At 38.0% G+C, this 13,778-nt stretch overlaps 1 protein-coding gene across 1 annotated transcript; it reads left to right on the top strand.

Moving 5' to 3' along the window:
• The first annotated feature begins 2,885 nt into the window (after positions 1-2,885).
• GSX2 (GS homeobox 2) lies at positions 2,886-4,915 on the top strand. The gene is made up of 2 exons (XM_072132124.1): positions 2,886-3,481; positions 3,899-4,915. Exons 1-2 carry the CDS (start codon positions 3,085-3,087, stop codon positions 4,237-4,239), a joined length of 738 nt encoding a protein of 245 aa, XP_071988225.1. The 5' UTR covers positions 2,886-3,084; the 3' UTR covers positions 4,240-4,915.
• Positions 4,916-13,778: the final 8,863 nt, after the last annotated feature.

The raw sequence follows: 13,778 nt of genomic DNA, 5'->3' as shown, positions 1-13,778 counted from the left end.
TGCTACTATGAGAGTGTCTTATCTTTATCAGACATTGTATATATAAGACATGAGTTTGGGTATTATACGTTTACCCCCTCTGATCTCTGACCATCCTATTTCTATAGTGTCTTTAGTTGTACTGACATCAGTTTCTGTATATACTAGGGAGGTTGGGGAGGATCAATTTGTACTTTTCTCATCTCCTCATAATCCTTCCTATTATCAGAGTGTCTTTCAGTCCCTGTATACAGTATATAAGAAGTGAGTTTGGTTATGATGACTTTGCACCCCTCTGATCTCCTCTGATCACTCTCTTTCTATAAGAGTATCTTTATCTGTACTGATATTAGTTTCTATATATATAAGAAGTGAGTTTGGTTATGATGACTTTGCACCCCTCTGATCTCCTCTGATCATCCTCCTACTATGAGGGTGCCTTTAGTTACCTTTCTATTAGTTCCAGTGCACTGAGCTCCAGGCAGACAGAACTCTACCCTCAGCATCCCCCTCACTAGAATGAAGAGAATCAAAGGCTTTTCCCTTAAAAGGCCTAATTTTCCCCTTGAATTATGAAAGTGATGGCTCTGTACCAGGCTGTGCTCTGTACCCAGCTGCTTAATACCTGCTAAACCCTTCCACGTGTGCCGACCAGGCCCAGCAATTACCGCTCATTATAGACTCATAAGAGCAGGGATTACTGCATGGCCAGAGACATTCTACCATCAGACAGAGGTATGGAGAAATAAGGACGAGAGAGAGACAGAGAGAGGGCTGTGGGCACACGTCCTGCATCATTCCGCCTGGCTGCCAGCATCTCCTCCTCACCCACTGATCACACTCCATTATCCCAATTACCCATCCACAGCCTGATGGGACAGCTCATACACTACATGACATCATGCTCTCATCTGTCCGATAGCACCACAAGTCCCAGGATACCCTGTGTATCTGTATCTACTAGATAGATAGATAGTATTCTATCTATCTATCTATCTATCTATCTATCTATCTATCTATCTATCTATCTATCTATCTATCTATCGTTCTATCATCTATATATGTACTAGCTATCTAACTATGTAATATCTATCTATATATCTTCTCCTCTCATACCAAGTTCTCTATTTATTTATTGATATATGTATCATATCATCTATATATTCAATATCTTTCTATAGCATAAGGTTTCAGTGTCACACCTTCTTTAAGCATTTAAGGACCTTGCAGTCATGGAATAAACTTCACAATTTTTTTACTTTATTTGTTGCCTCTTCTGTTGTTGTCTATCTATCTATCTATCAATTATATATATATATATATATATATATATATATATATATATATATATATATATATGTCTATCTATCTATCCATTATATATTTATATCTGTCTATCCAATGTCTATCTATATATCTCATATCTGTCTATCATATATCTATTATATATATATGTCAAGCAATATCTTACAGCAAGTCCCTCATTGTGATATTTGTGTAGTAATTGAGGAATAAACCACAATGTGCCCATGATAAAGTCCATGACTACACAATGTACCATGAATCAGGTAGCCTAGACCTGCCAGTAGAGAATAGTTCCCATTCTGTTGGCACTGCCCTCCTATGACTGCTAATTGTTGTCACAAGATGCCGGATTATCACATTTCTGGAATAACTCCCTGTTTACCCTGTACACATCCATCCACCTTCCAGTAAGTACTTTCTAATGGAATCCTAATCACATCCAAATAGCTCCATAACCACTCTCACACGTCTAATAGACGGGCAGCAATCCTAGGCTCAGGTCACTGCTATCTTACACTGCTTCATACACTCAGCTTTCCACAGTGCTGAAAGTACAGCCAGTGGGTAGCTAATAATGTTGTGTCAGAGCAATGTCGAGAGCAATGGCACTTACAATAATAATATCACTAGTTACAATAATAATGGTAAAATAATGTAAGAATACAGGCAGTGGTTAACTATGCCTAGTCACAACCATGGCATTCAGAAGAGTTGTAATACTTTGCCTCTTTACACCAGACAGAAGAAGAAAGAAATAAATGTAAATGTCGCTCACTGTAACCAGATAAGTTTCTGATCTCAGTCTTTTTTCTTCTTTGTTAGAACCTATACTGTGACATAAGTAAAAACCAATATGCAAAAATAACAACATAAATGAGTTAAATAACTGAATTGACACAAAGTCTGTCTTGCCTGTTCTTTTTATTTTGTGCTTGTTAAAATAGTAACAAAAACATGCAACAAGTCATTCAATATGTACAAATCATCACAACTATAGAATAAAATGGCAGAATTCAATTGAATTTAAAGCAAAATATAATTGAAATAATATCCTTTAATATTATGTAAAATAATACAGATTTAACTATTGCATATACATTTTTAATAAAATATTACTATATTAATTTTATTTGACTCTTTACCTCTTAATTGCACTACTATATATATTACTATTATTAACATTATTGTCCTTTAATTATGCTAATTAATGCATATTTCTCTTAAATTATATTATTTTATTTGATTGATTATTTTATTGATATTATGCTGTTGTTCATTAGTCTACCATCATATTTTTTCATCGTCTTCTTCTTCATCAATTTCTATTTTCTATTTGTATGTTCTGCACCATCCATACCAATAATACAATCATTGTGAGCTATAAAACACAAAGATGTCAGACGAGTATAGTACATAATCATTGGTACATTGCTATTAAATGACCATGACAATCCCAGCTATCCAGGTCCCTCTATGTGGTAAGAGCAGCTGCTCCTGCTTAAAAAAAAGTATTTTTTTTTTGGTAAAATTAACAAACCAAACACTTTGCAAAGTTTCCTCTCCCTTTTGTTGTGTTAACTCTTGGACAAGTAGGCTGGATGAAGTGGGTTAGAGTTGGCTGTGCACTTGTTCCTGTGTATAATCCCAGGCTGGGGGTACACGTGGGTGACTAGGACCAGCCCTCTCTGGGGACCCTTTTGTTTAGCTATTGAACATAAGCACCTTCTGAGCTACTGTGCTCTTCACAAGAAGTCTCCACTGCTGCTGAAGGAGCTGTCTGGCTGTCTCAAGGGATCTGACATGTCTAGGTCGTTCTATGTCGATTCATTGATAATTAAAGACTCTCCAAGACCTGCTCCATCTCTACCTGATCACCATCATCATCACCATCATGGACAAGACTTTCTCCTGCCCATCAGCATGCCATCACCAGCAGTTATGTCTGTTTCTGCACCAATGTGTCCTTCCAGGAAAAGTGGCAGCTTCTGTGTCTGTCCAATCTGTGTCACCTCTCACCTGCACTCCTCCAGGACTGGCATCCCTTTACTCAAGAGCCAATTCCAAAGTGGAGAAGCTCAGTACTGCCAGAGGATGAGCCAACAACCTGCACCAGCTGTGGTCCATACAGGGCACTCACCTGTCTGCAATCCCACATACAATGTGACAGATCCTAGAAGATTCCACTGCCTCTCAATGGGTAAGAGACTTCTCTATACTTACCTCTTAATGTGTCATAGAAACATTGTATAGCTGTATCCTGATGTTCTAAAGAAGGCTCCTCTACAACCTTATGTGTAAGTTAGAGCATTAGCATCAATGTGACATGTTCTTGACTGCATAAAACATGCCTATCCATGCAGAAGACACTCTGTAAAGCAGGAGCACAGTTTCCTACATAGAACTATTATAATAATGAAGCACTGATGGGGAATAATCCCTGGCCCTATATGGATCATTTAGAACAGAATGTCAGTTTAATACTAATTTAAGGAAGATTTTCTACATGAGATAAAACATTTATGTTGTCTTGTGACCTATTTAATGTTATCCTGACTTCATTGTGTAGCCATTTATTTATTATGGTCATTTAACCCTTTTCACGTTTCATCCTCAGGCAATGCAGAAAGTGGGCAGATGCAGAATGGTAAAAGAATGAGGACAGCATTCACCAGCACCCAGCTTCTGGAGTTAGAGAGGGAGTTCTCCTCCAATATGTACCTGTCCAGACTGAGAAGAATTGAGATTGCTACCTACTTGAACCTGTCGGAGAAACAAGTTAAGATCTGGTTCCAGAACAGGAGAGTGAAGCATAAGAAGGAGAATAAAGGGTCTCAGAGGAACACCCATGGAGGCTGTAAATGTGCAAGTGGCCAAGGGCACTACCCTGGCTCGGAAGATGAGGACTCCATGTCACCAGCATCTACCACTGAAGATAAGGAGATCTCTCCCTTATAGGAGTGACTGTCTACATAACTGACTATATGACCACTGCACTTGTGACCCACAAACAACCAGAGACACTTATGCTGCAGACTCCACATTTTGGGGGGTCCACAGCCATGTACACTAACATTCAATTTCATTCTTGGAAGTGAAGCGTAGTCATATGCATTGCTTGGCACTTGCTCGCTGTTGGACATTTTTGTTCTTCATTGTACAGTATATTTTGGTTTCTGGCCTGAATTTAGCTCAACCTGTAGATATGATGGAAGAGCATGTAAATAGTTTAATCTTTCAATGTGTGTAAACTCACCTGCATGTGAATAGTTTTATACAAAACTACAGTATATTTATATTTATTTAAATAAAAAAAAAGTGTTTCATTTCACTATCCTTTGTGCTAAGATGTGCTTGAATGGACCCAGACAACGGATGATTCCTCTAATGTGATTGCGTCTTACAGAGGCTAAACCCATAATATGGGGATTACAAAGGAAACACAAGCTTGTAGTGTGAGGTTAATGACAGATAGTACTACATTCATTGGAATTAGCCCAGCTTAAATCCTAAGTACAAAGAAGAGCGGAGACAATTTTAATTTGCAGCTCAAGTCTATAAGGTATAAGACAAAAGTTCTCTGCTTACATGGGTCTTAATGTTACCAATACAATGCAGGACAAAATAGACACTTTCCTAGATTTACCTTGTTAACAGAATCTTAAACCTTTATTTACATAGAGTCATCACATTCTGCAACACTTTACAAAGCATTATGTATTACAAATATATCAAAATCAATTAAATAAATATTGATAAACGTTAATAATAAATTATTACATTCAAAGCCCTGACATTGAGTAACAAGATACTTTATCTATTTATCGTTCTATCTACAATCTATCACATTACAAGATATCAGGGATGTAAGTCTTTTCCAATTAATCTTATTCATTACATTTAGAATTAATTTTTTATGTTCCTACGTGAAACTTAAAATGTGTTTGAGTATTTTAGTCACTTTAGATGTCAGACGTCTCTCAGTATTTAGTTTATTGCCTGCACATAAAGGCTAGATAAGTGCAATTATATAGGGAGAAGTGGTTCCCACTGTATCTATCACTCCCAGTCTCTTCTGGCTCTTTGAAGACTCACAGGACAGTCATTGATCTGAATAGGCCTGAGCAGTGTTACCAATAGTCTCTTTTCTAATAGAGGGCAAGGTTCAGGAGGGAGCAACAAAAAGGCCCTAGTCTTACAGGACATTATCTGGGCTGGAGGGAGCTTGCCTCAAATAAACAGCATTATGTAGGGTATTCAGAGGAAAAAAGTTTCAAGGTACAGCTGTTACAACAAAGCAATGCTGTGATATCACAACTCTATTTGCTTTCTCTCTTTTATTGCTATATACATGAAATGTGTTGTGGAAGCACATAGTTTTATCCTATCTCACATAACTTGTAAAGTTTAGAGGCTCTGACTATTTGTTCCACTGTATCAGCTGTCAGCTACTGTCCAATGCCACCAAAACCTCTTATATAACAAAAAATTTTTATTAAAATTACATGATAGTAATCGTGGATGACTGCAAATGAATCCCTATATTTATCGAAATGACCCAAGGTAGTGGTAAGTATTCAGATTGCAATAATATGATGATGCCTCTGCATTTTATACATTTAGTCTGGATGTGTTCTTATATTCATAAGGATATATAATGTATACTGCTCAGTACAATTAAAGTATATACTGAACATTTTTCTCACTATAGTTGATAGAATATTAACAATTGAACTTTGAAGACACTAAATAAGCTACTTTCACATTTCTCTATGGAAAGGTATAATTTTTTTTATATGCATTTATATACCTTGCCCTACTCTATTGGGTAATCGGGAAGCTCTAGTGGGTAAGAAGACATTAAATCACTATTCTTTTAATTTCAGCGTTAAACAAATGAATTTTCCTAATTAAAACTTTTTATACATCCAAGAAATAACTCTTGCATTTTACCGCTTTCATGAACACCATTTTATTAAGCAAATTAATTATGATCATCGTATAATACAAACCCCCTAATGTGACATCACCCCACAGACTGGAAGAAAGAAGAGCAGAGGATAAAAATAGGGAATATTTTTCACATTCTACCATATTGTAACATCATATTCCCCCCTGGCTGTTCCCGCACACATGATATCTTATACATGATCAATGTCTTAAGGTAAAGGTCCTCTATTAACTTTTTAAGAGGTTTGTCTTAATATTAGTTAGACTTCCCCCCTTATCAATTTCTAACAAGTTTGCACATTATTTGCACATAGTTACCTTTCATTTGTTCTATATATAGTTAATAGATACCAAAAATAAGGAAATATCAAAGAACACAACAGATAACATGACAAAAACATAAGAGAAAATATTAAATATAAGTAATAGAGGGCAATAAGTCTGTAATAGTTGATACCTAGGACCTAAGTTTTACATGATTTACATCAATAATTCATTGATACAAGCAACTCTACTACTTTGTTAATTGCAGTCATTGAGTTGTGGGTAGGCCAGCCCCGGCAGTCACCAGAATGGTATTAATGATATTAATCCCTCTACCTGTCCAGCCAATGGTCATGTGAAAAGAACAGCTTGCTATAGTGAGGAACATACAATGGGTGCAGGGAGAAATAGTTTCATTACATGAATACTGGCTCTGTGTATCTTACAATTGTTTCTTTTGCAGCATTGTCCTTATGCCTTGGGAATATTTAAATGACTGCTCCCCTTTGTACAGTTAGCAATCCTTTCCCAGATGTATACCATTTACATAGCATATGTTTGACAGGCTCCAGTTGAACTCCCTTTTGGATCTAAGACTAAACCTTTGCACAGTATAAAATTGTGTCCGTGATTCCAGGTTGTCAATAGGCTGTTCACAGGGGATAACAAGAAACCAGTCTCTTAATCCTTTCACTTCTATGACACCCAGTGCTAAAACTCATGGGAAGTGGACGATGCATTGCTAACTAACTTTGTGTAGATCAATGAAGCGATGACAATTTCAGTCTGTTCATGGCTTAAAGTTGGCACTGCCAAGCGCTAGGCATAGGGAGCTGGCCAGTCTTGGTTTTATATACCCCCCCTCAGACCCTCCTCTTCTGAAGAGGAGACAAAGATTTATAGAAGGACACTGAATTGAAAAGCTTATTTCCAACAATTCAATAAAAGGCCTGTCACTTGGGCACAAGGACTACGCAGCTTTGATGACTTTGTATTAGATACAGGGTTACAATGTGAAGTCTTTCAATGCTCTACCTTGAATTGAAACATTTAGGGACATTTTCATCTGTTTTAATATTGTTATTTATTACAGAATGATACAAGGTCCTTCCTCTTTTTATGTACTACTTGGAGGCTGAAAGTTATATATATAATATTGCACATTATAATGATTTTGCCAATTTGCTAAAAAAAATTAAGATGGATTTGTTGGCAAAAGATCTTAAATACTTGTGGCCTATAGTCATCAAACATGTAAGTTCGGAAATGTCATTCTAAATTAGATTTCCTAAAAGAAATGTATCCATCTATTCATTATTTATCTGCACTTTAAACTAAATGACCTGAAATTTGACATTAATTACTTGTGTTCTGTGTTATCAACATCAAAACTACCAAGACAATGGGGAGATTCATCTTAGTTGGATTAAGGTTTGTTGGTTGTATTTTAGTGACTTTTTAGAAGCATTAAGGTATTTGCACAATTTTTTTGGCTTTTCAAGCAGTGCGCCGAAGTTTGCTGCATACCAGTACCAGTAATTTCAAATAGGATAGTGAACGCTCACCGTTCCAAAATCTCTAATAACCCGGACAATTCAGAGGCTATCAGAAACCAAAATGAAGAGAAATAGATCCAGCACTCCACAAGCTACTAGGAATTCTTCAGTAAACTTTATTCCGAAAAATCAAAATATAGATCCATATACATGGGTGGACATCAGTTGATCTATGCATTTCGGCTTAGCCAGCCATGGCTGTGCCTTAATGGTTTTCACCTAATTTTCCTTTGAATTTGTCCTGCTTCCAGAGGTTGGCACGTGATGTACCATTGTTTTGCATCTAAAAAGTCACAAATAACAGTGCAAAAACATTCCACTCCCTATCAGGCATAGGAAAGACTGTGGTATGAAAAAAATTGTGCATTTTTGAAAATGTGCTCCTAAAAATTATCAAAAAGACCATGCATGACAAAATGAACCTGAAATGTAAAGAATGCAAAAAAAATTGCAACAAAGTGCAAATATGAGGGCTCTCATCTTTGAGGTCCTTAGTATAAAAAAACAGAAAATGGTAGGGTTTATAAAGGAAGGAAAACATATTTTACCTCATGCAGCGCTACGGCAAGAATTGCAAGTATTTCAGGGGCACATTTATTAGGGGTTGAGCACCTGAAAACTGACATACAAGCCCTGAAATAGGTGCAGTTGCTGGCGCATGACCAGGAACTGTACCTATTACCCCCTTACACCACCTCCACGCCAAGTGGGCATGGCGGCTGAGTTGGATGGTGTAGGGCATTCCTACCCTGCACGTGTTTACAAGCTGGCAGAGAACGGTTGTAGAAATGCCTTTCCGGCACAGCACATTGCAGCCGCCCGGCAGAGTTATCAGGAGGCCGGAGCCGCTTAATAAATCTAGTGGGTACCTGTTGGCAGGGAGAACATCATACGCTGCCGCTCTTGGTGCCGGCATATGATAAATGTGCCTCATAGTTTGATAAATATGTGTTATGCATGTGATGAAAAGTAAATTCGCATAAATCACCTTTTATCTTATATTACCATCAGAGGGGGGATTGTCTTGTTGAGCCGGCCCCTCCCATCTACTCCTCCCGTGCCTAATGTCTCCTTACTGGTCACAGTCCATGTCATGTGACCAGAGTGACATAATCTCAGGAACTTTAGCCTCTTAATAATAGCAAACTGTACCCCATTCATGTATCTGACCACATGAGTCACAGCAGCATCCATGGATTATACTCCTCTCCATCCTCCATGGAGTCTGCTGTGATTTCATGTAATCACAACCATGGTGTACAGTTTTCTATTATTAGAAGTCTGAAGGACCTGCGATGATGTCACTGGCCACATGTCATGAATGTAACACAAGGCACCATGTGAATATTATTGACATAATATTTCCCATCTGTACATAGAGCTTTTTTTGTCTGTAGTTGAATATTAGCAGACGGTCCCTAAGTACAAGGAGGTGGAGTAGGGATTTGAAGAGACACAGAGCTGTCAGTCACAATAAGGGGGTGTGGTTCACTGGTATCTCTGACTCTTCTCTCTCAGGAGAGTCAGAAAAGCTAATTTGCATATCAGAAAAATGGCTGTTATTAAGGTACAGGGCCCCACTGGCAGCTAGTTTTAGGTCATATAGGAAGGACTTGTAACCCTTTATCAGCAGACATTGTTAGTTGGGGGGGGGACAGGTTCTCTTTAACTCTGTCAATGAATTAAAAAATTGTGATCAACAAGCTATTATGAACTCATAATAGAGCTTATCAAACTACAGTTCTGTAAAAAATTACCCTTAAACACTGGAAATTATGTTCTGCACTGTCATGTGCTTACCTAGAAGAACTTTTATTTATTGGGGGTCATTTACTAAGGGCCCGAATCGCGTTTTACCAGCGGGTTACGCAAATTTTTCCGTTTGGCGCCGATTTTCCCTGTATTGCCCCGGAATTTTGGCGCACGCGATCGGATTGTGGCGCATCGGCGCCAGCATGCACGCGACGGAAATCGGGGGGCGTGTCCGAACGAAAACCCGACGTATTCGGAAAAACCGGCGCATTTAAAAAAAAAAGGGTCGCGGGACACGCGCTTACCTTTACCAAGTATAGGATCGTGCACTCCGGAGGGCCTCAGCGGACTTCAGCGCAGCAGCGACACCTGGTGGACGTCGGAGGAACTGCCTTAGTGAATCACCGGAAGACCCAAATCCACCGCAGAGAACGCACCGCTGGATCGCGAATGGACCGGGTAAGTAAATGTGCCCCATTGTGTCTGTTTAAAATTTAACTATGCAAAAAGCATTTTTCAAAATTATTATAATTTCTAAATATTAAAGTGAAAAAAGACTATACATTTGGTTTTTCTATACTTTTACTGACAAGACCAGATCACATTACATAACATTACATTGAACACACAAAGTAGGCACACATTTTTTTTTTTACATTCTGCAACACATTACATGCAAAACTGAAGATGGCCATAAACTGGAGTGTATGGACCATGGAACACGGTTGGGAAAACCCCCAAAAAAGGAAGATGTTCTTTCTTCTGTAGTTTGTGGTCAAAGTTTTGGAATTAATGTTTTTTCTTGACCAATCAGATAACTAACACAAACATAAAACTGGTTGCTTATTGTCCATACATCTTTGTACACAAGGTACGTAAAGCAGATAATTATGGAAGTCACTGGTTGGACGTTAATATGCATATTATGCTACACAATTACCCCATGTCATCTTAAAGAGTACAGATCAACATAAACATCTGTAATCAATGCATATGGACTGGAAGGCATCTACATAAACAAGTTATTGGGAACAAGTATCCGTAGCTGTAAACCCCCAGAAATCATGGCCCTAAGTACACTAGATAGAAAAAGAAAAAATGTATGGTTTTTGAAAGATAAATATTGGAAAAAACTGAAAAGTATTGCTACATACTTAAAAGGGTATTCAAGTATTTATTATTGATCACCGATCATTTGGAGATCCACCAACTCTGATTAACCCCTTAATGACCGCCGTATCGGCTTTTTACGGCGGTCATTAAGGGTACTTCTTTTGACACGTCCGCCTTTCTATGGTGGCGCGTCAGAAGAAGATTTCGGGACATCGGGTCTCGCTGGTGCCGGTGTCGGGCTGTGATATCACAGCCCAGACCCGGCACTAACACCCGGGATCGGAAAAACACCGGGATCGGTGTGCTTACCGGGGGATCCGATCCCTCCTGCCGCTGCCCCAGGTCCCGATGAGTGACCCGAGGATGCAGGCTTCTCTCCCCTGCCTTCCTGGCAGGACCCGGCTGTAAGTAACTGAGCATGCGCGGCATGCTCAGTTACTTACACTATACACTGCAATACAAGGGTATTGCAGTGTAAAGGCTTGAATAAGCGATCGGATGATTCAAGCCAAGAAGTAGAAAATGTAAAAAAGTTAAAAAAAAAAAAATTAAATCTTTTTATAATATAATTAAATAAATAAATAAAATAAAAGTCCCATAATCTCCCCAGTAACACATAAAATGCAAATAAAGTAAATAAAACACAAAAACACGTACATATTTGGTATCACCGCGTCCGTATTAATCTGTACAATAAATCAAAATCAATATTGAACCCGCTCGGTGAACGACGTAAAAAATTACTCGAAAAACTTCCCATAATATACAATTTTTCATCAAACACCATCATTAAAAAATGTTCTAAAAAGTGATCAAAAAAAGTTACGTTCCCTAATATGATATGACTGAAAAGAACAACTGTTTTCGCAAAAAATAAGCCCTCAACCAGATCTGACAACAGAAAAATACAGAAGTTATGGCCCTGAAAAGTTGTCAACAGTAAAAACAATGCGATTTTCTCCAATATTGGTTTTGCTCAGGAAAATTGAACAAAAATACGAAAAACTAAATTAAATAAGGTATCACCGCAATCGTAGTGAACCAGAGAATAAAGATAAAATATTATTTTTACATTACGGTGAGCGGGGGGAAAAAAATGCTAACAATCCAAAATAAAAATTGATGATTTTGTTTGTGTCCCCCCTGAAATAGTTAATAAAATCTCATGAATAAGCTATAGACCCAAAATGAATTATCTATACATTGTATCTCATCCCATAAAAAATGAGCCCTCATATGTTCGCATTACCAAAAAAAAAAAAAAAAATTTATAGGTCGTACAATGTGACAATACAAATCTGCTGTGAAGGGCGCCTCCATTCATTCTTTGCCCGGCCGTGCGCCCGTACAGCCGTTTACCACCACATATGGGGTATCAGTAAACTCGGGAGGAATTGGGCATCAAGCATTGCAGAGCATTTCATAATTTAATTTATTCTGAAAATGTCAGTTTTGGCCTAAATGAATGTATTTTCCAAAAAAAATTCTATAGTTTCTAAATCGCAGGTCCATATTTTTTTAACCCATGTGAAACACTTAAAGGGTTAATAGACTTGATAGAAGTTGTTTTACATACGTCGAGGTGTGAAGTTTCTATAGTGGGGTAATTTTGTGGGTTTTACTATTATTTAGGCCTTTCAAAGTCACTTGAAAGCTGAGTTGTCCCTCAAAATGTGAGTTTTGGCAATTTTCATGAAAATAAGAAAAATCGCACCTAAAGTTCTGCGCCTCATAACATCCTAGAAAAATGACCGGACGCATAAAATATCATCCCAACATAAAGCAGATATTCTGTAAATGTTAATTATCAAACTTTTTGGGTAGTTTTACATCTTGTCTGGAAACCAGAACATTTCAAACTTGGAAAATGAAGAATTTTTAGAAACTTTTGCCAAATTTTCACTTTTTTTCAGAACAAAACGCAAAACTTATCACTTAAATTTTATAACTAACATGAAGTACAATGTGTCACGAGAAAACATTCTCAAAATCACCCGGATATGTTAAAGCGTTCCGAAGTTATAACCAATTATCGTGAGACCTGTCAGATTTGAAAAATCGAGTCTGGTCATTGAGCTGAAAACTAGTGTCGGTGATAAGGGGTTAATGCATAGAGTGTCAGAATGTTGTGTTTACAAGTTTAGCGGCCACATCAAATTCTCTTTAGGTTACCCATGGATTTTGCTCAACCATCTTACAGGACATGGACTCTTGTCTCTCTCGTATCAGTATCAGTATATGGAGGCCTGGTCTCAGAACTGACTAGGCCAGTAGTAAGATCATCTGCTCCAGGATCACCTAGTTTCTGCAGCTCCAGGGACAAAGGAGGCTTTCGCTAACTACAAGTTACTGCACATCACCACCATGCCAGGTAAAGTTTAATTGTCCTACTCTGTATCACCTCTCACTTCACTCCCATTTGAATGTGCCAATTGTTTGTGTTTTAATCATATGAAAAAAACTATACAGTAAATGTACCCTTGCATTTTGCCCTTCTCACAAAAAAAGATGGGGCAGGGTACAAGGCTGGCCAAGGCATGGTCACCTTGGCTTACTAGCATTACTATAATTTGTGCCATAAAACTAACATATGGTAGGCTACAACTGAAATATAGGCCTGTCATTGGATGGCATTTATTTTACTTCTGTTGTGAGTGATGCACCAAAATGTTTAAGTGATTCACACCTTTAAACAATTTTGCCTTGTCTGGTGCAAGTGGAGCCAGATATTAAAGGAACACTCTAATCACAGCTGATTCATTGATTTATACCTTCTGCAGGGCCTGATGGGAAGAGCATGACTCAAGGTTCTAGCAAGGTTCCAGGAATGCTCCTCCCTTTATGCCTTGTACCTTTTATTAT

The sequence above is a fragment of the Engystomops pustulosus genome, chromosome 1 (genome assembly GCF_040894005.1).
Source record: "Engystomops pustulosus chromosome 1, aEngPut4.maternal, whole genome shotgun sequence".
Taxonomy (NCBI): Eukaryota; Metazoa; Chordata; class Amphibia; order Anura; family Leptodactylidae; genus Engystomops; species Engystomops pustulosus.
This window is presented reverse-complemented; position numbering and strand designations above follow the sequence as displayed.